This window comes from Cynara cardunculus (assembly GCF_001531365.2).
Source record: "Cynara cardunculus var. scolymus isolate 2C chromosome LG 12, CcrdV1, whole genome shotgun sequence".
Classification (NCBI taxonomy): Eukaryota; Viridiplantae; Streptophyta; class Magnoliopsida; order Asterales; family Asteraceae; genus Cynara; species Cynara cardunculus.
Genome location: NC_037539.1, coordinates 303,983 through 328,193, shown reverse-complemented (window position 1 = coordinate 328,193; position 24,211 = coordinate 303,983). Strand labels below are relative to the sequence as shown.

The following is a 24,211-nucleotide window of genomic DNA, read 5'->3' as shown; positions in this document are numbered from 1 at the left end:
GAAAACAATATTCTTTAACTAATCAATACTTTGATATACGTTAAGAATATTTTCTCTCTTAATCTCACATAGATTTCCATACTCTTATCAATGACCGATTCTCATGCCTCTTAAAATATACAGTATTTCTTAGTGTTACAATAATTTAAGTGATTGGTAAAATTGGAACAAAAGCAATTCAACTCGTATTTATAAAAAAAGGTAAACAAATAAAATATACTTTTGATATTTGATACTACATAAATATAGAACTTAATAGCATATGACGTGTAGCTTAATTGAAAAATGACGAGACAAATTTGTCCAAAGAAAATATGGGTTCGAATTGGATCTCTCCTTCTCCGTTAGCCTCAGCCGCTGAATGAACCGAAAAACGCTTTATCATGTTGGTGTCACTGGAGACTTCTATATGAAGTTGGTTGGGGTTGATGGTATCCAAATATAAAAACTAATATTTTTCTTGTAGAGAACAACTAATAATAATTAGTAATCATAAAAGAACATAAAAGTGGCCTTTTTAAATATGGAGAATATTGACGAGTTCGGTTTTGGTAAAAATGAAAGTTATGATGAAAAAAGTAAGAGAGGATCTCCACTCTTGAATCAATGATAATTAAAGATCAACACTACTAAGATGCACCGAATCAATTCTCGTATCAAACACAATATATGAAATGAGTGTGATATTAATAATGACCAACATTCCAAATCCCTTTTCATCATTCCCACCTTAACTTCTATTCTCTTTCTTACACGATCCTTCGTTGATCATTGTTACCTACTTAAAATTATGCAATTTCTCTTCAGCATCTCCAATAAAAGGTTCTTATTAATAAAAAAGGAAGTCATTTTAAGAAACAACCATTATGAAGAGTTCTTATAAGAACTCTACTTTATTTTATTATTTGATTTTATAATTATTATTAATGTTAAAAAAATTGTTTAACCTTTAAAAAAGGCTTGACATGTACAAATTCTTTTTGAAAGAGAGGGATGCGTTGGAGACTATTTGATTGTATCAAGAGGCACAATGAATGTAGAGACTATTTGATTGTATCGAGAGGCCCATTGAATGGAGGTAGAACATAAGAAAAGAAAAAAAAAGTGTAAAAAGGAATGGTGTTAATTATTGAGGTTAAACAAGTACACATAGGATAGGAGGACATAGAGTCGAGATGACAGCTTGCACATGCTACTTGACTATAATCTCCAATTAGATTTGGACAACACAGCCACTCCGTACTACAACACGTGACCAGCAATATACTTTCACCATTTCTGGCATCCGAGAGGAACGGAAGTTTTTTATTTGTCTTTAAAATTACAAGAAAAACAAGATACATATTTTTATGATTTATCCAATGATTTATAATTTATAATTCATAACTATTATTGTATCTTTGCATATCTTTTTGTGTAGTAATTTGCATTTCTTAATTTTTTTAAATTTAATATTTTTCCCTCTTTTTATAGTGGAAAAAAACACCAACTCATTTTCCTTTCAATTTCTTGGTTTTTTCTTCCCTTTTTCCTCTTTTGTTAATGTGAGCTATTTTTTTCAAAAATAAAATTTAACCTAATAAAAATATGATAAATTTCAGGGCACCGACTTGGAGAAAAATAGAAGATTTTGGAACATAAAAGGTTTTATAGTTGCAAGTGCCAACTAAACTATGTTCATAAAAAGAAAAGGCAAAATTACAAGACGAAGTGCGAATCAATTTAGTAGCTGTGGAATGGATTAAAGGAATTTTGGAAAGCGGAATTATGACATTAAAATAATGAAAAATCAAAGTGGAGGTTTCTTCAGAGCGAAGCTGGTCCTGTTAGTTAACATGATAGATAGTTCACGCACCTCTGGAAAAAGCTAACAATTGTACACACACACACACACACACAGTGTAGAAACTTCATCACACGGTGAGCAATTTTCTGGGATAAAACTCGGTTCCAAGTCCATAAAACACCACCACACAAATTCTTTCTTTCTTTTAATAGTTGCTTATATCTATGTGTGTGTGTGTTATATACACACAGCCATTCTCAAGCTCAGATTGATTTCCAGTCGGCCAGTCAGTCCTTAAAAGAGAGGAAGTGTGAAAAGTTGGGGTGAATTGGTCTGGTTAGTTGCAAGGTCGTTAACGCCTCCACCCCCATCATCATTTTGCTTTGCTAATACCACCTGCAACATCACTTTTCATTTCTAAACAACAAAAATACCATTTTTTGGGGGGAAAAAGAGAAGACAAAAATGCCAAATTATTGGCACTCAAATCTTGAAAAGTCATCAATATGTTTCAAGAAATGCAAGCGATTTTGTAACCTAATTGAAACGAGACAAAATTTATCTGATTGTTTTTTGTTTTGCTATTTATTGCAAGTTGATCATTGAAACTGCTGCAGAAAATCTTTGAAACTTTCATGTAATCAACAAAGTTATGATTACCTGCTGCTTTATTTCTTCTGTCTCCTCGGTTAATTTTCTTTCCTGCATACATATATACGAGTAGAAATATTAGAAGATTCATACAGGTAGGTAGGTAGGTGACAGGAGGGAAGAAACCATCAACGACCTTGCAGTTAACCAGATGAATTAGCCTCACGTATAAAGGCACAAACTAACACAACTGCGTCTGTATGCAAAAATACGGTATAAGGTGAATGCGAGTAATCATCATTTTCAAGGTATGAGTATTTGTTAATGTACTTGTATTATTCATATACTGTTAATTGATTCTCTGTAAGAGTTAACTATGTTGACTTTATTTACAATACAAGAAATTATATGTGGGTCTGTACCAAATACTCAAAAAGCTACTTATTTTAGGCAAGTGTTGTCAATGAAAGAGCCACCACACCTGTAGAAGTTCTCTATTTGGCCATTGGACATCATTTTGATCACATTGGAGTACAAGTAAAACTTAGGGGCCGTTTACCACACGTAAGCGTCACCACCCTTACTTGCCATGTTTGGTAACATTCTCAGTTATCTAAATGGATTGTTGGTAAGAGTCTTCTCCGCCGCTCACCGCTAAGATTATCGGTTCTTGTCATGCTCACCCGGAAGGTAAATAGCATACAGTAAGTGCTTACCCAGTGTTTGGTAAACGACCCCCCTTAATACTTTACCCTCTCCAGACCCCACTTCACGTGGAATTTACTGAGTACGTTTAGCATCATTTGAATAATGTATCATGATCACATTTTCTTTGCCTACAAATTTAAAATGAGCATTTTAACAATGGCCTACCAGAGAAAAAAAAAGTGCTAGTTGTAGCATGCTATTTGACTAAAAATCGGCTACTTCTTCCAGAATGCAATCAGAGATCCTTCTATATTGAAATTTCAGTTTCTAAAATCATAGGAAGTGTGTCTAAGCCTATTTCTTTCTGATTTAAGCTCTAATGTTTGGAAGATGTTTCATCTCTCCTGCAACTTTTTGTATTAAGTATTTCAGATTTAGGATGAAATTTCGGTTCATTTCATTCATTATGAACTCAAAGGTGAAGGTCTTTTAAGCCTCATAGAATTCATGATTGTCCATTCCATTTGACTGGGCATTTTGGTTCAAAGATAGGCCGGCTGACTAAAAAAATAGAATCAAGCAAATTCAATGAATGTGTACAGAGTGGCGGTTTAGTTAGAGATGACAACCCCCCGAGTCCCCACACCAGAGAGGGGTGCTTGTGGGAGAGGGAGCTGCTATCCCCCAATTTCTGGCCTTGCACCGACTATCCAATGGACCAAATGCAGAAAATATTTCATCTTTCCTTGATGCGGCAATAAATAGTCCTTACTTTCCTGAAAGCCTACTGGTAAATCTGATTAATCATTCTCTATTTGGCCAAGAAATATAGACCAAATGGATCACTTTGCCATACAGGTTAATCACAGGTTTAACAGCTTTTCCTCACTGTACTTCCCAGATGGCACGTTCTTGCTGTCATTCTACTAGTTCTTGAGGATTACCTTTGTCATTACTTTAAATTATTTCACGATTTATCTGGCATGTCAACAGAGTAGAATATAAATGATTCATCATAAAACAAGGTTATTGGTTGTCAAGATTGGTGAGAAGTTTGATAGTAGAAACTTGCTCCATACAGCTAGAATATCATATTCCTACATAGAAAAGATGAAATTAAAATCCCGACCTTGCAGGTGCATGGCGAGCAGTGTTAAAATTGCAGTAGGTGCAGATGGAGTAACCCTGTGTTTGACGGTTCAGAATGTGCTGTTTATTTGGACCAAACACCAGAATCAACCATGATCTGGCCCACTCATCAAGTAGATCAAACCACGATTTGACGTCTCGGCAATTCCTATTGTTATCGCGTCCTCTTTCATAAAAGCCTTTCTCAAAACAGGTGGACATCACATCCTACTGGAGGGATATATTGGGCAAATTTGGTTTGGTTTTTCTAGTCAGAATAGCTCTCATCAACCCTTGAGAGTAGGAACTGAGAGGAATGCAGAATGAAAAATGGTTTGATTAGCTCATTACCACATTTCCATCTAAAAGATAATACAACTCGTTCTCCAGCTTATCTAAACTGCAAGGTAGATCACATCATTCTTTCTTATTCTCAAGTAAAAAGCCATAGATCTGATAGAAGAGCACCAATTTCTCTTGTCTCTGATAATACCTTCAACAATTGTAACTTATCCCGTTAAGATAGATTTTTCGACTTTTGAGATCCCTCCGTCCCAGTGTATTACTTTCGGCCCTACCAGATACCATCTACCTACACAAGCTGGATTAGAAGATAGAGAGGATCCAATACAAGTACGAAATTTCGTATAGTATAACTACTTTTTATCCATGCATCTTTGAGCATTATCAAAAGGTAGAAGAGAACTATGTTTGGATAAAAGAAAACCCCATCTTGTTAAGCCTAAGATGCACGAGCTATATCTTACATACTATATTGTCTGCGAGTGTTGATTATGGAGTCTCCTTTGATGGGGTTATGGTAATATCCTGGCCCAAAAGCCCTGCATCTCTAGATTAGAACGTTGGGGACCAACACCATCTGTGTAGATGAAACAGGGCAATGTATACTTGAACCTGTTGGTAGAGAAATAGTATCAGCATAGGTGGCATGTTGCCAACTACACTTCAACTGATTGGTAATTTGGTATATGAACTTTAGCTATAAGTGGGCAATCTTAAACGATCCAATTGGCTCAAGTACACAGCACAAAAGCACCACATTAACCACACCTCGGTTCCACGAACACGTTTGTTCATAACCTGTCTGACTAAGAGTGACCAGTTCATTATTTTCATGTATACCTAAGAGTTGATGTTAAGCTTGGTAACAATAGTGGTGTCAGATTAGTTCTGCTATCAATGAACAACCATAAAGATCGATTATTTTCGTTGCCTAGAATATCTTGGTTGAACCCTTTGTACAAATGTTCTCCAATATAGTGTCACCATCATATTGAAATAGCACATTAGACAAAAAAAGCTTCTCTTTCATTCCAGCAATGTTCAATTGCCTTAATTAAACAGTCAACATAGCTCTTGTGATGCGATTAGGCCCTAAGAAAAAGTGTGCATAATTTACTGAGATGTTCCAAAGAGGGGCGAAAAGAAGCGGCATGCCGAAGAGGGCGTGACAACCGTAGAGAGTTAATAGTCCTATGGGAGACAGGTCTCCTTACATCATTTACTAGCCCTTTTTTCATTTTGCCTTTTCAACCACAAAAGCAACCACCCTACCCTTTGGGTTAGAAGACAGGTCCCCTTACATCATCCCCAACCCGAACTCAACTTTTGAGTAGAATATACTGGGTTTGTTTTGGTTTGGTTTGGTTTGGTTTGGTTTGATTCAGTGTTCTACATCCACGCTTTTTGTAATATGGAAGCTTACAGTTAAAGAAGTCACAGGTAACTACAAACCCTCAAACGGTCAGCAGTGTCCAGACTAACCATAAACTACAAATTAACAATCGAGAAAAGCTTTCATCTAAGGTACATACAAACAATCAATAACATTCGTAAAATTTAGCTTACTAGTGAAAGAATCCCATTTCATCTATTTGACTACATATGAACTTCTAACGGACCTCAGGGTTTCCAATTAAAAAAATAGTTAGAAATTAAAATAGGATACAGGCATACCTTTTCATGAAGAGTCGATATGTACTTCATCATCAATTGTGTCTGCACAAAACCAGAATCATTGTCAAATTTCAGACCTAATATCCAAACCATTAAATCTCAATCATCAAAGAAGAAATCTAAAACATAATTGCAATAAACCAAAACAATAAGCCACTACCCAAATCGCGCATGTTATTACTTGTGATGCCATGTTAGACACCGAGTACAAGTAAGCTAACTTATCCATTGCAAGTGCAGGTAAAGAGATTTCTCCGTAACTCCAACAATATCATGATCCATGATGAAGAGGGATTTTAGCTTTCCCCAGATTAAGAAACAAAGCTGAGAGCTACACATGAACGGACAACTATAGTGTTCCAAAATCCAAATGATCTACCCCCCCCCCAATCCTTTCCTTCTTAAGATAGAAGAAGGCCATATGGAGATTTTACCCCATAGCCATGCCAGTCATTTGGAATCTCTCAGAAGGTATGTAGTTCATATTTCAAAGAACTCCACTCCTTGCTGAATTTCTCTGTTACTGGATTCCAAAGGTCTTCATACTGGAACAGTTTTAAAACATGTTTTACCGTGTGATGGATCAATTTTTCTAGTGGTGTACTGGTGTATATGACTGTTGATGCCACATCTTCTTGCATGGCAAATCGAGTTATGTAAGGATTCATGTCTATGGTCATATCTGGAGATGCCTCAAATAGCTTTCGCTTTCGTGTGTTATATAAGTAATGAACAAACCAATCACATCTTGATTTGGGAGTTTCAGGTGTGTTTGTAGTATGAAGCAAACTAAGTTTTAGACAGGTGGGACTAGCACAACTCTCAAAGAGCATCTAAGTGGCCTTCTTGCAACAAGAACATTGCTCGCCAAGACAAACAAGTCATGCAAGTCCGATCACAAGACCATATGAATGGGTGTGAAAACAATGTCTCTACAAGCGGAATCAATCCACAAAGTACCAAGTAAGAGGAATAAACTTCTTATTGCATGACACGCCTAGATGCAGATGCCATGCACGAGGAATGAGGAGGTAAAAACCATACTCAGAAAACAATTATCTAGTGGTGAAATATTCTCCTTAGCATAGACGGCACGGTACCAATTCACTTTTAGTTTTTTTTTTTTGTTGAGCGATCACTTACTTGGCCCCCAATAACCACTATAATTAAATTAAGCTCTGCAAAGTGTTATCTTCATGACAAAGTCATTTTTCTTCAGATAATTAGAGCTCGATAAGCCTTCATGATTAATGCTCTTAACTACAGAAAATATGTTGCCGATAGGACCAGTGAAAGATGAAACTTGATATATGATGGTCACTTACATAGACCAGCTATGTGCAATGCTCATTATTATGCATGTATGAGTAACAAAAGTAAGTAACTGCACCAAAAAGCCAAAAAGATCAAGCATCTACGGCTAGAAACTTACAAAGAACACACTGCTATGGCGTTCTCTCCCATAGCTTTTTGTGAATGGTGGTTGTGCACCGATTGCTTCCAAGGTTTGTTTATTAATACCTAGTGCTAGTGTCAGGGTTACTACATATTTGGTATCTCATTCGTAGCACATGGTAGGTGAGCTGAAAGGCGAGGCTCTAACTTCATTGTGTGGGTTGACCTCTAAGCCAACATTTGCCAACCAAAAAATTGACTCCACTAAATAGTTTGACTTCCGTAAATAGTGTAAAGATCAGGACTGACACACATGCCTTCCTTCCAAAGCAGCATGTACTTGTTCCATGTTATGCTGTTGATCATCAATGGCACAATGCCTTGCCGCTTTCCTCTTTTAGTCTATGTGAAACGAAACCCTCTTTTAGCCTCTTGTATCATTGCATCTTCTATAACTAGTGTTTTATCATAGCTGAAGACTGCTAGCTTGGATATTTTTTCCCATACATAATTCAATAGTAGTTCCCATCTATTATCACGAACTCACAGCTCACTAATAAGTACTCATTAGTTATTCTAGAGGCTCTTCCTGTCCCGAGTCCCACTGAATCTGCCCCAATAAATAATTCTTGTGCAGACGGTTGCTGCTGTTTCAGCATTGATTGTTCATTTGAATTGTTGGACAAACACATGGGAATAAGCAATCATTCTAGTTCGGCAACTTCACACTATTAACGCAAACGATTGGATAAAAAAAAATCATGCAACCGTGGAGCCTTTCTCTGAAAGCAGAATACTCCTTGGAGTAAAAAAAAGCTACAAAGTCACTAATGCACAAAAAACACTCTGGAACAGCAAACTGTGTGTTCCAATAATTGTGTGCCTTCATCTTGATATCTAAAAAACTTACATCAGCCTCATTCATATCATGTTCCTCAGCTTAGTGATCTAATCTTTATTCCTTCACACATCAAGTTAATTAAATTACTGATCACCTGAGTGAAGTGAAAGTTGAAGCCATCTTTAGCTGTGGAACCCATAGTTGTTAAAGAGCATCTAGGCTCATAAGGCTCAAGGTCTTGGGCTTTTATAAAGCCGAGGCTAGGCGTATTCACGAGGCTCAATAAGGCCCTGCAACTTGGCTGAGGCGCTTTGTGGGCCTAGGCACGCCTAATAAAGAGTTATTAAATATCAAGTCAAACCCTAATAATAAACAAGTTTTCTCATCTTTTCATCTGCTAGACTTCTTAAACAAAGCGTTATGAAATAGATAATATAAGTCAAACCCTAGTATTAAATACCCAGTTCTTAGAACCTCAAGCCTCCTTCTCTGCAAGTAGACGGACCTTAAAACTTCTCCCTCACGGCTCATGCTTTAAATCCTTCTCCCTTCTGCCTCTATGAAAGTACTGCTGGTTGCTGCATTGGAGGCTTGTACTTGCCGAATATTTGAGTTGTGTTTAACTGTTTGTTTGTGTGTGCGGGTATATATATATATAATATATTCTAATGAGATGTGCCTCGCATTCTTGAGGCGCGCGCTTCACGCTTGCGCATAGGCCCCGGACCCCTTAGCACCAAAGTGCGCCTTGAGCCTTAACAACTTTGATGAAATTCTAATTCCATCAATATGAAAAAAAAATAGCAGTAAGACACGAAAACATGTTGATATGAAACGAGAAGTACAAATAAAAGTACAATTAATAGAATTGACAACTGAAGCATAGAACAAACTAGAGGAGAGATTAGGTGGAAAAGGAGGCTGTCACCTTTCTTGATCGTATATGCATAAGAGCAGCACTAATTTCCTCCTCTAACTGTGTCATGTCAGGCACAGATAAATCACACGGTTCTTCAACAAGCCTGTTCAAGGCATGGCATTATCATCAACTCATTAGTCCTCCCTGAATTGATACCCATGCTCATATATTTGAGTGCACTACCTAATATTTGCACTGTTTGGTTGACCAAATGTCAAATACATACAGTTAAGTCAACAGTTTTGTTTTACCTTTCCACGGACTGTAGAAGCTCTTTGCATGTCTGAAATCTACTGCACTGGTTGCGAAATCCCTGTGAGAAGGGAAATTTAATGGAAAAAGATAAAATCGTGATTACACATGTAATTATTGGTGGTAAAATATGTACATCAGTAGCATAGCAATGGTTGGTAAATTCTTCAAAAAGTAATTACTTACTGTATCGCTGCTACCCCCCTCTCGGGTGGTCCTCTCTTCCGCTTGAAGACAGCTTTTCTGATACCTAGAAAGAATAAGCCCCACACTGAACCATAGATAGTTAGAGAGCATCTAAATCCAATGATCAGATTACAACTTCAAATCAGAAATATCAAAACATTCTTCTTTCAAACTAACATAGATGAAAGAAGACCGACTTCAATTAAGAATAAGATTAGCCTAAACAAAAGCTTGGCTCATCAAGTGTAAATCCCTAGAAAGAACAAACCCCACTCTAACCTACTTGACTACTTCTATTAAAATTCTACATTGGAGTATTAAGAGAGGGAGAGACTGCAGGCAAGCAGGTTCCAGGTTATGAAGAAATTGAGGTTTAATGGAAACATCGATCTATCTCATTCAATTTCAAAGAGGCGACTTCAGAGGCTATTTTTATAGTTCATTTCAGTTATATTACAAGAACAATGTGTACACAAAGGATCACCAAGTGTGTCTTTATTAGAGCAAAACAAATCTGGCATCGAAACTATAAAAATAAAGGAAATGACCTTAAACCTCTACCAGGTTTAGGGTCAAACTAGTTTAAAGACTAAGATGTAAACACATATAATAAAAACAAATTATACTGAACAGATCGACAATAATAATAATGTAAAGTATAGAAAATTAAAATAGTTATACTAAAAGTAGTAATATCTATCATGTTGAATTCTTGAAGCAAATCTCAGTGTCTTGCATTTGGCTGTATCATCTATGTAGCATTGTATGTTGGTGCAAACGATAATATTAATATGATGATACAATTATTGTGCTTTCACAGAATAATTTTTCAGCCACTGCTATGCTATGGGGTAAACCAACAACCATAAAACAAAACCATATTGCTTCTATGGAAACTAACCACCATATTGTATTTTACAAGGGAATGGCTGTTAGTTTACCCCTAGGCAAAAACAATATGTATAAAAACAATACACAAAACCATAATATGTATCAAAACAAGACCACGAAACCATATTATTTGCTTAAACTACTAGGTGGTTGTCAGTTTACCCCAAGGTAATGGCTGAAAATACAATATGCAAATTTTTTGCTTCTATGAAACAAAAACATTCATACTTCAGATTTAATCAGAGTATCAAATATGCAAGATAATTTGTTGAAACCTAACCACCGTAAACAAAATACAATAATGATCTGCTTTGAGATGACCACATCTCTCCCAAGAATAGGAATCAAATCAAGCATGGTCTCTTTCCACTCTAAACTCCAGATAAAACATTTCCAATATGGTAGTTGCATCATTTTGCTAATATGGTTACCATATGGATTATATGGTAATAAAATAGTTGCTATTGTTCCTAATATGGTTGGTATATAGATATATACCCCCTAGCATGAGCTTAGAACCATGCGTTGAACCAACACAACATTACTTCCCTCCCAACTAACAACTTGTCAACAAGGCAAAGATCCAAACTTTTTTGTCCCAATAGATCACAACCGCTTCCTGGATCCCCGTTTTTCATTGTTGTCCTTAATAGGACCTCCAAGCAAAAGCACAAAGATGACCCCATTCCTCTTCCTCAAACATGTTCCATCCTAACATAGGTTCAAACCGAGTCTTGTTCTCCCTCATGAAGCCTTTCAACCGCAAAGTGAGGAGGGTGTGTTGACTTCATTTGTTGCATTTGCCGTATATAATTATTATATATTTTAAAAAAACAAGTTTACTTACTTGTTTCACCCCAACACCCCATGCTGTTAATTGCAGCGCAATAGCGGTGATCGAGGAACTCTTCTTCCTACTTAAAAAATATTTTCTCGGTATTTTCTCTCTCTTGTCTATGAATGAAAGAAGGTGAAGACTCTTTCCCCTAATTCATCCATGAATAGACTTTTTCTCTAAAAAAGCCTCTACTGAGGGGGCTACTCCAATTATTACTTTTTTCCATGGAGGGATCTATGGAGTTATCTCTGTCYTGTGGTTAAGTGGAACTCCTCTCTTTCTGTCCTGGAAAAAAGATATTTGGCTATGAAGATTTTAAAAGTGAAAGTTGTTGATTTGAATCTAATGCTTACATTTTTGTCTTTTTTTGGGGCTTTTATTTTAATTTGGGCCCTTATTTTATTTTAACCCATTAATAGTCAACGAATATCATCCAGCATCCCGTTTAGAAATTCTTAGAATCTTAGGTTTTCAATTTCTTTCCATGATCATCAACAGTCAACCTTCTTCGACACTATTCGAGTTTTCTGTCATCGTTTATCAACACTTTTCTTATTTTGTTTTGTGAAAATTGTTTAAGTTGATGTTTTAATGTTAAGAGTATACTTTTTATTAATGCATATAATATGTTTATGTATGCACACACACATATATTATATAATTCTAAGAGATATTACAAGAACTGCTATTTTTGGACCGCTATACCACTGCAATAACCGCTATTTCAAATATTTATTCCGACAGTTATTTTGTATTTTGATTGTTGCAACAGTATAGCCAACACCAAGTGGCCACCAATTCCTAGCCTTATGGCAATATCAACAACCGGTTCCAACCACTGTAGCTCTTCACAAGTCGGTTCTCGTCGTGGTCTCCTCGGCAAGCTTTTCCATTGTCTCTTTCCTGTCGACTAGTCAATCAATTATGGACCCACCTCCTCCTGATGTAACGATTTTTTCACAAATAGTTCCATCCAAAAAGGCATGTCCATCCCAACAAAACCATTCAACGTGTTTGTTTCACTTCCCTAACTCGGCGCAAAGTTTTTATTCGAATCCATCAACCTATTTTTCATGCGTTGATCCCTGAATAGAGCTTTGATGCCAATTCGATGGAGTTCTAAAGAATTGAAATTGAATGTGGTTTAGAACCTAAGATTTAGAGAAACAGATCCTACCGTCGATTTAAAATACCTAAATATTCGCTTAGTATCACAACTATTCTTTAGAAGAATTGTCCATGTTTTGAATAGTCTATGTTATGGCGAGTATGTACAAGGTAAATGAGCTTCCAACCAAGCGTTGATATCTCCCTACATAAAAGGGAATGCATTTCTCTCGAGTTTGATTTCTTCACCCAATCTATGTGCCCATTGGGTTCAAAACAAAGTGTGTCCAAAACATACTTCTTTCATAAATTACTACGCACTTATTTGATCTTTGGGACTCCGATACCCAAAAAATATTTTAACACACCTAAATCTCTGATTCCTAATCCCGTAGCTAGGAGTTCAGTGTGCTTATCTCTATAGAATCGTAAAAATGATGTCATCTACGTAGACTACATACATAGAAATTTGCCACCAACAAAGTGTGATTCGCTTGATATGTAAATACCAATAGGATGGTTTGAGTTTGGCTCCATAGGTCAAAAGTACCAAGAGGTCACAAGTTCAAATCCAAGGAGGAATAAAAATCCCCTTGTGGCCACGGAGGTTCAAATGCAGTGACTCCGGAAGAAGAATAGACAAAGACACAAAGTGGAAGACCATCGTAATCACTCAAATCACTCTCCATGTAAGAATATGTGGAACCCCCAAATCACTCTCCAAAAGAGCCCTTGAAGAGAAATGGGAGGTTCGAACATGTATACAGGAGAATTGGTCCAAGTGTAGTTGATGTGAGACTCCCAACAACCACAAAGCAACATTTAGTAAATAAGGGCAAGCATGGTGAGAACTTGTTGAGGTGAGTTAGAATGCAAGACTTGGTTGGGCATAAGATTCATAAGATACGTGGTTGCCAAATATCCTTCCCCCATAAAAGTTTTGAAACATAATTTGCTAACTAAGGGGTTGTTTATTTACCTCTTAATAGTTCTATGAAGAGATAGTCTCTGAATCACTAAGGGGTTGTTTATTTACCTCTTAATAGTTCTATGAAGAGATAGTCTCTGAATCACTAAGAGGTGAATCTTGTTTGGTAAAAAAAAAAATCTGCCTCTTAAAAATTCTAAAACCTCCTAAATGATTTTGTTATTGGGTCTCCCTTAACCATTCAGCACCCTAATATCATTCTGAATAATTACCAAACAATTATATTTCCTTTTGTACTATATTATAAGAGCCTCTTAATCATTCTAACCATTTAATCATTCTGCACCAAACCATTCAACAATTGTCAAACAACCCCTAAGACGCTTGTGCCACTTAAAGAATGTGACAACTTTTAAGCTCAACGACACTATCTTGTTGAGGTGTATACACATGCGTCCAAATTATTGCACTATTCACACCATGGCCAACTTTTTTTTATTAACTTGGATATCCAACCCGCTATGCGAGCCGACTAATCCCAGGGCGACCACCTGCTTTGCAGGTAGCCCGGAGTCACCGCATTTGAACCTCCGTGGCCACAAGGGGATTTTTGTTACTTCTTGGATTTGAACCTAGGACCTCCAGACACTTTTGACATTTGAAGTCAAAACTCAAACCAATCAGGCACCACCCTTGTGGTTAGCCAACTTTTGTTATATCGGTTCATGTGTGAAAAGGTAAAAATTGAAGGATAAGTTTCTTCCTACTTTGTTATCTACCAATTTCAGCAAATACTTCCCGATCAAATGAAAGAGGTACTCACTACAACTACATCTAGGTCTACTCCAAATAACATGGCGATAGAGGCCTAGTTAGCAATGTTAATATGGTTTGCAGTCAAGGGACAAATAGCGGTGGTCAAATAGCGATCCCACGATTAACTGCGCTGTTTGGCCTCTAAATTACGACATTTTGAAAGCAAAAAAGAAGTCGCATAACCGCTATTTGTATGTAGGTTGATTTGGTTTTAAAAAGGTACTTTTGATAAGCTTATTTGGATATGCATTCGGATTTATTTTAGTCCAACAATATTAAGCTTCATTATTATTATTTTTAGGACTCGGACATCAATATTCTTATTTTTTGGGGTTTGAACACCATCACTTTAACCTGTACTTCACATAAAAGTATTCACATTGTTCAATTACTTTTATTTGGCCTTACACATCATTATTCTTAATTTCTTATATAGTTTTCATCGAGTACATATAGTATGTTGAATCATGTACACATATATCAAGTTCATGTTTTGGCATGAAGAGATCACCATTACATGTAAAGGTAGGTGGTACATTAAGAAGAAAAGCAACAAAGTTATGCATTTTGCATGAGTTACTGGTCAATAGAAGAACAAAGTTATACTAGCACAAGATGAAAGGAGCGATTGAGATTTTATTCGGTTCTTCCCTAAGATTTTTTAATGAGCGAAATACCATATTAAATCGACATGAAGTTTCTCAAAGATTTGTTTTCTATTTGAATGGCCTTCAATCGTGTTTTAGGGTTTCATACGGACAATTGAAATTTCAAACTTTATTTGTAGTTTACTTCAATACGAATTTAGAAAACAAATCCTCCATTGATCGGTGTTTCCAAAGTTCATAAAATCTCCTCTCGTTTTGAATGACATAGTTACTTATCTTTGATATGGTTAGTGCTTTGAATCAAGACTTACAGGCACGTTTAAAAGGGATACTCTCATGAAGAATCCATTCACCCGTTGACAAACTATTACAAAAGGATTACAGACCAATGAAGCTCTAAAGACGCAACCAAGTTGCCAATGAACTTTATAGTACCAACTATACAAGCTCAAGAATCCTTTTTCAATTTGAAATCATTATGTACTAGTATTAATACCTAAAACAAAAGCAAAGTAGGAAAATAAGATTTCATTTGCTTTTGTTGCAACTTCCAATCTTATCCTCAATCAAATATTATGTTGATAAAAAGTATATTCAAAAGAACCAAATACTTGTAGGGCACAATTAAAGATATAACTCGCTTGGAGACTTTATTTGTCCCAAACTGTAAAGCAATATTGTTAGCTCAAGGCTCTAGAAATACAACGAAGTAACCAAGAGCTTTGTGTATGGCATGCATACAACCAAGTCACAAAAGAGCTTATCGTATAGCATGTATACAGGCTCAAAAACCCAAAACAATTACTTCTCAGTAAAATAAAAATCAAACGGAAATGGAGATGGAGAGCTATTATTTTTAATTTCGTTCGTTATTGCTTTTGATATGACGGTAACCAAGTACTTATAATAAATTTATAGTGATTCAAGAGGTTGTATATGCTCACCTAATGTGCTCACATGCTTTGTAAAAAAGCATGTTCTAAATAAATGTCTGAAGAGAGCCTAATCGAATCATTGAACTCCCGTTCTTAGATGTAACCAAGCAATTGTTGATGCTACCAAGAATTGCCACCAACATAAATCTCCCCAAACTAGGTTAAGGTGGGGAAGACAAGCATTCGACTCCTAAATTAAACATGTTACATTACTTGAACAAAATGTAACTAAGAAAGGTATTCATGATCATACAATAAAACAAATCCTACAACAATCTCAAGAAGTGAAATTTCATGGCTTTGCATTACTATCCACGATTCATGCTTAATGTGGGTAGTATCAAGAATGTTGCAGACAAGGTGTGTACTATTAGGGAATGGAACATGCCTGCAACATGCAAAGTTCAAAAATATTAACCACAGTAAGAGAACAAATCGTTCATGCACATTGAGTGTCATTTTCGCATTCATATACCATGAACTAATAACATAAAAGAGTAGTTGTATAAAATGATAATTGCACACATGCCATACAACCGAGATATTTAGAAGAACACATTTCGATTTATATTTTTAAAATCTAATTGGTAGAAGTTCTATAGAATACAACAATCGAATGAATCATGACAATTATAATAGTTTTCAAACCAAAAAGGGTATAATTTTCTTTTTCCACATGACACAAAATATGTGCACCACATAAAAGAGAGAACAACCATATAAACAATCTAAGTTTGTATTGAATTTATGATAGGGTAAAAGTTGTCTCCCATTAATATTTGCAACTCTCATCTAACCAATTATACATCTTTCATCCATATTCATACTCATGATTTCATGTTAGCTAGCATGAGAGATTAATGCAACAACTAACAAGCAAAAGAGCCTAACAAGAGTTTGTTCAAAATTATAGTAAGCTATCAAATATTTTTCATATTTCTAGTAAAAAACATGCCTCAACCCAATGAAACTCTAAATAGTAAGTAGTAATGAACATTCAAGAACATGTGTAACTATCGTCCCAAAATGGAAATAACTATTATAAGTAGTATACCCTACAAATAATTAAAATAAGTGTCAATAGTTTTGACTCAAAAGTAGAAGAAATTGCAATTGTTAGATAAAATCGAGGCAACATGGAGCCGTCAACAAGCTACACTGATTTCACCACAGGTCCATAGACCCACGTAAATGGAAGCATTCCAACTGTCACCAAGCCAGAATTGCTCATTACGACCCAAACCTAATACTGCTACGACTCAATAATCCTGACTCGCTACAGATTTGTTTAAAGAAAACAAATTCTAAGACCCAACGAACATCTCGCTGCTATATATTATGCAGGTTTCACGTGAAATTGCTAATTTATGCCCTAGAAATCTTCATTTGTACGGCAGTTATATCGTACAGAATAGTATATGTATAGAATAGAAAACGTGAAAATTCATACCGAACAAATACAAAACGAACTGACCTATCGGTACGGCCGCTGCAGTATTCATACAGCTTTCCACGGGAGGAGAAAACGACGACGGCGATATCGACGTCGCAGAGAACGGAAAGCTGCCGTGCCTTCTTATTCAAACCTGATCTCCGCTTGGAAAACGTCACTTGCCTGCTACTCTTATCTTCGATTCGCTTCATTTCCAGTTTCCTTCGGCCCATTGTATCTCGCTCTGGGAAGGAATCTTCTAGACCTAACTTTATTCAACTTCAGACGACCGATACCCTATCCCTGTTTTCCCATCTCTATCATTAGATTATATATAGATGGTTAACAGAACGGGAGGGTCGACGATGAAAGAAGCACGGCCTGTATTGTATTCTACTGTAGTCGTATGTAATTCTGTATTGTATTGTGAAAGAAAATAAAAGAAAACGTTGAAGGTTTATGATGACCGTTCGTATGACGGATCGTATCTTCTCTAGCCTTCCAGCGATGATGGCCGACTTTGACTTCATCTGTGATAGGATTTTTATAAAATATTTATCTTTTTATTTTATACATGAGACCAAAACATGAGGTGGTATCATTAGAAATTGAGTGATGAATTGTGGTTGAGTTTTAACTGTCTCGTGTTGTCAATGGGTTAGAAGATTTGAATAGAACAATATGTATAAGAAAAGTGAATTTGATGTCTGTGTATCAAATCATGGGCTTTGTCTCATAAGATTCTCTTATTTTTTACGACCTCTTTGAAATTTATAACTATACTTGGAATTAAAATCAATTAAATGGTAAAAAAATTTATCTTTATATATATTATAATATATAAAAAAAAAACTTTGAGGTATTTGAAGTGACACCATGAGAATTAATTATTCTCAAATGATAAATTGTGTTTGAATTTTAGTTGTCCTACATTGGTGAAGAGTTCAAATATTTGAATAAATCGAAGTGTATAAAAAAGTGGATTTGATGTCAAATAATGGGATTTGCCTCATATGGTTGTTTTATTTTGGATGACTTTCTTTGAAATCTATAATCATGGTTGGAATCAAAACCAACCAAATGATAAAAATTATAATGCCAATATATAAGTGAAACCAAGGATGATAACTTGGCAATATGAGGTTTGAGTGTTTTTCGTATCTGAAATAAGGTTGACTTTTATCATCTCATATTTAGAAATATGATAGTTTAGAAGAAGATGATGGATATATAAAAAAAAACGTGATGGAGCTAACCATGGTTGAAATCAAAACCAACCAATTGGTAAAAAAAATGAATGTAAATGTTACATTTTTTTCTTAAGACGAGTTGTGATTACTGCAGTACATATAATAACAAATGTTGTTTAAATATTTATTATATCACTTATGTGTATATAGAATGAAAGTGTTGACTTAATAACGTGTTTTCATCTGATGTTAATATTCTTCAAATCGTGATTTACGGTGTTAAACAAGGCGTTATAAATATCAATATGATCCTGAGTTTTCAAACACGTCGCACTTCCGCTCGGCTCGAGGCTTTTACATTTTTTTTTAATTGAGTTTTGATCACCGTACAAAGCACGGTCTTAGACACTAGTAAATAATTAAAACATAGAATTTCTAAAAAAATACATTCATCATAAATACATTCTCAATTTTAGATATTTTAATATAAGTTATATTATTATAACATTCTCTAATTTATCCTCCAAATACACTTTTTATGTAAAAAACAACTCAATCTCATTGGTGGAATCGAATAAGATGATCATTTTTCTCTACCAACATCAAGTTTTAGATAATTTTTTATATAGAGAGTTTTCTCCATGATTCTTTATTTAAAAGAACAAGAGTTGTTAAAATACTCGTTTTTTTATTTTAAAGAAGTTGTTGGAGATACTCTAATGGTTCTATTTTGTTTTTAGGAATGTGTAAACAACTCATCACATATGGAATAGGAAACGGGATTTGTGAGTGTTGTATAATCCTTAAGTTATGGGCTACAAGTAACTTCCACCGTAACTTTAAGTTGAATACAAAGTTATTTGACCAGCTTATTGGATTCGAAGTTGTTGTGTCATCTTGTTGCTTTGGTCTTTGGAATGTCACATAAGAGTCATTCACGGGCGATACAACCCGCTAGACCCAGCTCGTTAGAAAAGTGGGATTGGACAATCATGCTCGAAAAAATAGACGGGTTCAGTTTGAACCGCTAAAATTAATGTGCGGACTTGGACAATGAAAAAAATAATTTGGACAAGCTTGTCCGACCCGTTGTATTATTATAGTTGATTAATTATATATAGAATGAATAATTTACTGCTTTTTATTGAAATGATTTAGAAGTGTTTTGGGTTGGATTCTCTCTGATGGGTACCAAGAGTCACCCAGATATATATAATATGTGACATGTTATATAGCATGTTTAGAATCTCGATCTTGAAATATTAGATGAATAAATATTTTGTTATCAAAAAAACCTGGACTTTGAAAGTTGATAAATCATTAGAGAAAATGTTCATACTCCATATATTATGAAAGTAGTCTTATTTTATGCTCGAAAGAACTTATGTAATTTAAATGATTTTACATAGCTTATCTGTAACACCCTCAAATTTGTAAAGATTGACTAATTTAAAACTTTAAATAATACATCATAAAAATAATAAATCTTTTACTATAAACCAATACTTAAATTAACTCGAATATCATATCTTGATTTAACACCAGGAACGGATAAATTAAGCCTTACATAAGAACTAGGTCAATACCAGTTGTTACTAAAACCCAATAGTGATCGCTATCTCTAAATGTGGAAGACGTCGTTGAATAGCTAAATCCTTCTCGTGCATCTATCTAGCACTGAACTCATGGCAGTTTGTCGCTACTATTAAACTTCAACGAGGACCGGATGTACATTCCAACAAATAAAAAAGTTGCTTAATGCCTAGTGAATTTAAGCAGTTTTTTTTTATCATAAATATAAAACGGTACAACTGAAAGACTGCATATTTAAAACATGATTTCTCAAATGAAATGTATTTATCGTAAAAGCAACTTATGTCCAAAGCCCACTATTTTCATGATGAAACCTCTAAATCAGAATACTCATTTAATATAAATTCAAAAGTCAAAACCCAACACTCATTCTAGAAACGTAAATTAAGTTTTAAGGTCCAATTATTTTAATCATGGATAAAAACTTCAATATTTAGAATGCCCCAAAATGGCAAATAAAGTTCAAAACCAAAAACCATGAATATTGGAATAATACTCTATACTCAAACACAATGCTAAAAACAATGATAGTACTATATCCGAAAATAACACCATTTGGTGAAAAATGAGACCCAATTCCATTAATTGAGATGGAACACAAAAGTAGGCCACATATATATGTTTATTCATTAAGTTCAATCACTTCAGGTCTATAGTTAAATGAGTTAACAAGCTCAACAACTTCATGTCTATTGCTCATATAGGCCCCAAGTTCAACCACACTAGGTATGTCACTTATTTAGGCGCCAAGCTCAACCACTCCAGGTCTATTGCTCACATGGATACCAAGCTCAACCACTCCAGATATGTTGTTCACATGGATACCAAGCTCAACAACTCTATGTCTATCGCTTAGTTAGGTATCGATCCCAAAATATGGATTATGATCCCATTTATAAAACAACAAATTGACTGCTACGCCTATGGATCCATGACATTACAATCTAAATTACATGACTCCAATTGAATGATTAACCCACTCAAAACATGTAATTCCAAATAAATATGCATAATCACATATAACTTCAAAAGCCCAACATAAAGCAAAATAAATTGGATAAATGTCTCCAAAACTCATTTAAGTCAAAACCGAGTCAAATACTAAAAAATTCCATCAATTATTAAATAAAAGTAATCAAAAGGAATGAAATATATTTAACCAACGTTTATGCATATACATTCTCCAAAAGCATGATGCACTCAGAAACTCATCATTGGTTGAGACAAAACATTTTACAAATGAAAACATGTCTTATAACCTTCAAAATGTCTCTTAACACAATAACATGCATTAATATCAAATAATCTCATTTGTACAATAAATCACCAAAGATACACATTCATGAGATTTATTTATCAAAATATCCAAAAACTCAAATATAGGTATTTCACAAGATTTGCTAGCCAAACTTACCAAATATGCAATTTTGTCAAGTACTCAACACATTTGATAAATATCAGGTAAACACATTAATACTTCAAAATAAACATTTTGGCATGTACATAGTTTTCACAAAATAATTTCAACTCCTCTTGCTAGATTTAGGCTAAATTTAGATTTTACCCCAAATCTTGAGCTTTTTTTAATGGAGACTTTAGATCCACAACATCCATCAATAAGACCTTCATCTAGGTTATAAACAAACCCAACATACATCAAAAGAAATCCCAAATTAGATTCACGAACCAAAAACTAAATATGGTGTAAACTCCCCCAAAAGCTTGCCTTTTGACTTACAGGGACCTCATATATTTGAGGAAACTCCAACCCTCATTGTTTCCATATGAAAGAGCTTCGAAATAATGATCCATATCAATTTGACTCGTCCAATTAGAAGTAAAGTTGAAGAAGTAATCACCAAATGAACCGATTTTAAGCACTACAGATCGCCCGTGATAGTAACAGGCGAGTGTGCCCATGTCACTGTCCCTGGGCACAATCTCCCGAATTGTACCGAGGCTTCTTTTCTCCCTTGGAGACCCTGACATGCTATTGTGACCAATGACACTATCACCGAGCACTATCCCATGACCTTGTACCGATCGTTTTTCCTACTTTTCACACGTTTGAGTCCGTTTCTCTCCTAAAAGATGATAGCCAATATAATATAATTTCAAAATACTTAATTAAACTATTATAAGGGTGAAACACATATAGGACTTGGCATTTCATCTTACCAAAGATCCATTTGTTATAATGTGTCACTGTAAGTATTGCATGGCACAATCATTGGGACCATTAAACACTCAGTATCACTGATGCTACCATGATAGGTGTAACCACATGGCACAATAGTCGAGATGACCATACTTTCAGTACCATGGGTGCTATTGTGATAGATGTCACTGTCTCATGCCATTGTAGTCAAACTCCATAATTAGGTTTTCTTTACTAGATTACTCGGTTCAACATTTTCTTCAACTGGGACAAAAATCAAGATGTTACATTATGATTTATATAAGTTTTGTTTTTCATATGTAAAAAATAAGCTTGATAGTCCGTGGGCAAGCCCAACCCGTATAAGGTGGGTACGTACAAGTTTATAACCCCGTAAAAACGGCTTGGATTTGCTATAATATGTCGGTTAGTCCATGGGCAAGTCTGACCCATTTATAAGGTGAGTATGTGTAAGTCTATAAGCCTGCAAAAACGGGCTTGGATTTGCAATGTTAGGCCCCATTGGACAAAAAAAAATTATGTTAGGTATGTCTCCGACCTGACCCAAGCCCACAAATTATCACTTCTATTACATAATGAATATTTTGTTTTCTTTCCCTTTTATTTTATGTTTCAAAATTTGTATATGTGAAATGCAACACAATATATATGCTTTATATTATAGAATAGATAATTAAATATAAATAAATTTTAAGGAAGAGTAGACTATAATGTTGGTCTTTAAAGTTTAATGGCTTCTTTAAAAATGGTATGCAAACTTTAATAAGTCTATGAATTATTCTTGTGGTTCTCATTTTATTTTAGAAACAGTCTATGATGATAATTCTGTTAAAAGTAGTTCGTTAAATGAGGGCTAATTTGGTCTCTTTAACGAAATTTCTTTTAAGATTAAAATGATGTCTTATATGCATGTAACACATGAGGCTCACAACATTCCTCCTTCCCAGAGAATGTTCAGTGAACCTCCCTCGACCCCTTGCTTTTTTTACTGAGACCCATTCCCTTTCAATGGAATTAAAAAGGCAAACCAAACCCCTTACCATTACGTACATTAAGGTGAAACCCTAAACCTTTAAGCGTAGGGACGAATTTTCTATGCAATAGCTTTTCTTATTTTTCTTATCTCTCTTACCCCCCTCTCTCTCTCTAATGTATGTATGTGTGTGTGTGTGTGTATATATATATATATAATGAATGTAAGGTAAATAAACCCTAAACCTTTAAGCGTAGGAACGAATCTTCCATGCAATAGTTTTTCTTATTTTTCTTCTCTCTCTCCCTCTCTCTCTCTCTCTCTCTCTCTATATATATATATATATATACACACACACACAAAAGAAACTAAGGGCTTGTTTGTTTTTAAAAAAAAAGCTCTTAATACCTCTTAAGTCTGAATCGGTCAGACGTTTTTATTTTCAGACCGTTTGATTTTTTTTGAAAATAAGAGCTGAAAAGCTCTTATTGTCCTCTGAATTTGTAAGTGGTAGTCTAAACTCTTAATGGGCTCTTATTCACACACCATATCGATCTCTCGTTCTCTCGCTTGATTTCCAGCTACCAAATCATACGGATCTATCCCACATCATACAATCTAGACACCATATCGATCTCTCGCTCGGTCTCAAGCTACCGATCTATCCAAAACGATCTCTACAAATCGATCTCTCCTATATATGAGTTATTTTCTGAGTATGATCAAACCAATGAGCAAAGGATGATGGCGACACAATTAATACAATATGAATATTGGTTCTAGTCGTTATGAGACTTTTTTCGTGTTTATATTGATTCAGATTTCAGACTTCAGACGTAAAAACAAACAGTCTGACTGATTCAGATTTCAGACTTCAGACGTAAAAACAAACAGTCTGACTGATTCAGATTTCAGACTTCAGCACCACCTCTTATAAATCAGAAGTGAAATCAGACTTCAGACTTCAGCACCTCTTAAAAAACAAACACCACCTAAGA

At 35.1% G+C, this 24,211-nt stretch overlaps 1 protein-coding gene across 7 annotated transcripts; it reads right to left on the bottom strand.

Annotated features, from left to right (window-relative positions):
* Positions 1 to 1,755: 1,755 nt before the first annotated feature.
* On the bottom strand, positions 1,756 to 17,763 carry LOC112523952 (agamous-like MADS-box protein AGL27). Of its 7 annotated transcripts, none has more exons than XM_025133636.1 (7): positions 17,321 to 17,762; positions 9,724 to 9,808; positions 9,537 to 9,598; positions 9,295 to 9,388; positions 6,131 to 6,172; positions 2,447 to 2,488; positions 1,756 to 2,182 (listed from the first exon to the last, which is right to left on the bottom strand). In XM_025133636.1, exons 1-7 carry the CDS (start codon positions 17,509 to 17,511, stop codon positions 2,081 to 2,083), a joined length of 618 nt encoding a protein of 205 aa, XP_024989404.1. In that variant the 5' UTR covers positions 17,512 to 17,762; the 3' UTR covers positions 1,756 to 2,080. The 7 variants fall into 7 exon arrangements, 6 of the variants coding, with proteins under 6 accessions (XP_024989404.1, XP_024989406.1, XP_024989408.1 ...); XM_025133638.1 differs by having other exon boundaries at positions 2,113 to 2,193; positions 17,321 to 17,761; XM_025133640.1 differs by lacking the exon at positions 1,756 to 2,182 and adding an exon at positions 2,574 to 2,633 and having other exon boundaries at positions 2,456 to 2,488.
* Between the last annotated feature and the right edge of the window lie 6,448 nt (positions 17,764 to 24,211).